A 1,399-nucleotide genomic window follows, 5' to 3' on the forward strand; every position below is an offset into this window, starting at 1 on the left:
TCTATAATCAGGGTAGAGTGAGTCTCCTAAGCAGTGTTAATGTGAGCTCTCTCCCTCCTCCTCCTCAGGACTCCGTGGTTTAACGGCTGGGGGTTCAACCTGCCTCGGGGTCAGTCTCTGCTAGATAAATGGAACCTGGTCCCTGAAGGCATTGACATCCTGATGACCCACGGACCTCCACTCGGTGAGTCCAATTACCCAATCACAGCCCCCTCATCATCATATCTAATGAGACTGTGCCTCATTATTCAAAATCTGTATGAAGTCACCGGAGGCATCACAGCAGGCTGTGTGTGTGTGTGTGTGTGTGTGTGTGTGTGTGTGTGTGTGTGTGTGTGTGTGTGTGTGTGTGTGTGTGGGGCGAGCGCACTTTAAATTCAACAGTATCGGGACCAAAGCCCAGAACACAGGCTATGATTCAATATTTGTGCTTCACTTTATGAAAAACAAAATACATAAGACACTGAACCCCAGGTTGCCCCTGGTGATGGCACCTCTGTGTGTGGCTGTGTGTGCGAGTGAGTGAATGGGCTAATAGTGTAAAGCGCTTTGAGTGTGCTGCTTGCATAGAAAAGCACTATATAATTACAGTACTATTTCCCATATAGCTTGGCACTGCAGACAGATTCAGTTTTCTTTCTAGTTATCTGGGCTCTGGTTGTTTTTCCCAGCTTGGTTTTTTTTCTTCTCCATCTGGCTTTATTGAGTGATTTCCTTCCTTCTCGCCAATGCAGCTGCGGCAGCCACTGTGGCTGCATGGAAACTCAATTTTGCAGTAGAGTGACAGACACTGCAAACGACTGGAGAGAGACCATAGGAGAGGAGAGCAGGGCTGAGGGGGAGGGGCAGTTGAAGATGTAGGATGGCTCCCTATCACTGGAACAGACAAAATGGAAAAAAAAAAATCAGGAAGGAATATCAAAAACAGGTTTCATCTGCCAGAATGCATTTAGATTACTGATGCATTCAGATTAAGAGGCAGTAATTGAACTGTTGTGATGCTTTCAATTATTATTTCAGTGATGTCCTCTGCTGCCATTTCAGTTTAACTTGTTCACCTAAGACCATGTGTTACAGGTATGTGTAACTGGGGGAAAATGCTAATCCACTGCAGGACGTTGTAGGACACTGGGAATGTTAAAATAACTAATGTATCTTGTGTAGGATTCAGAGACTGGGTTCCCAAGGAGCTGCAGCGGGTCGGCTGTGTGGAGCTGCTCAACACAGTCCAGAAGAGGGTGCGTCCCAAACTTCATGCCTTTGGAGGCATACATGAAGGTACTGAGGATAAAATTCAGAGTCAGATGAGGGTCTGAAAAGGTGGACAATTGTCTAATTTGTTCTCCAAGCTTGTTCCGACTATATGAGTACATATACAACATGATGTGAACTGAACTTT

The 1,399-nt window shown here is 45.6% G+C and overlaps 1 protein-coding gene across 1 annotated transcript in view; it reads left to right on the forward strand.

Moving 5' to 3' along the window:
- mpped2a (metallophosphoesterase domain containing 2a) overlaps positions 1-1,399 on the forward strand; it is a 67,241-nt gene that overhangs the window by 64,999 nt on the left and 843 nt on the right. Inside the window, 2 exon segments of the mRNA XM_020612336.1 lie at positions 69-184; positions 1,165-1,278. Of these exon segments, the coding sequence (XP_020467992.1) occupies positions 69-184; positions 1,165-1,278 (230 nt within the window).

Source organism: Monopterus albus, unplaced genomic scaffold (genome assembly GCF_001952655.1).
Source record: "Monopterus albus unplaced genomic scaffold, M_albus_1.0 scaffold123.1, whole genome shotgun sequence".
Lineage (NCBI taxonomy): Eukaryota > Metazoa > Chordata > Actinopteri > Synbranchiformes > Synbranchidae > Monopterus > Monopterus albus.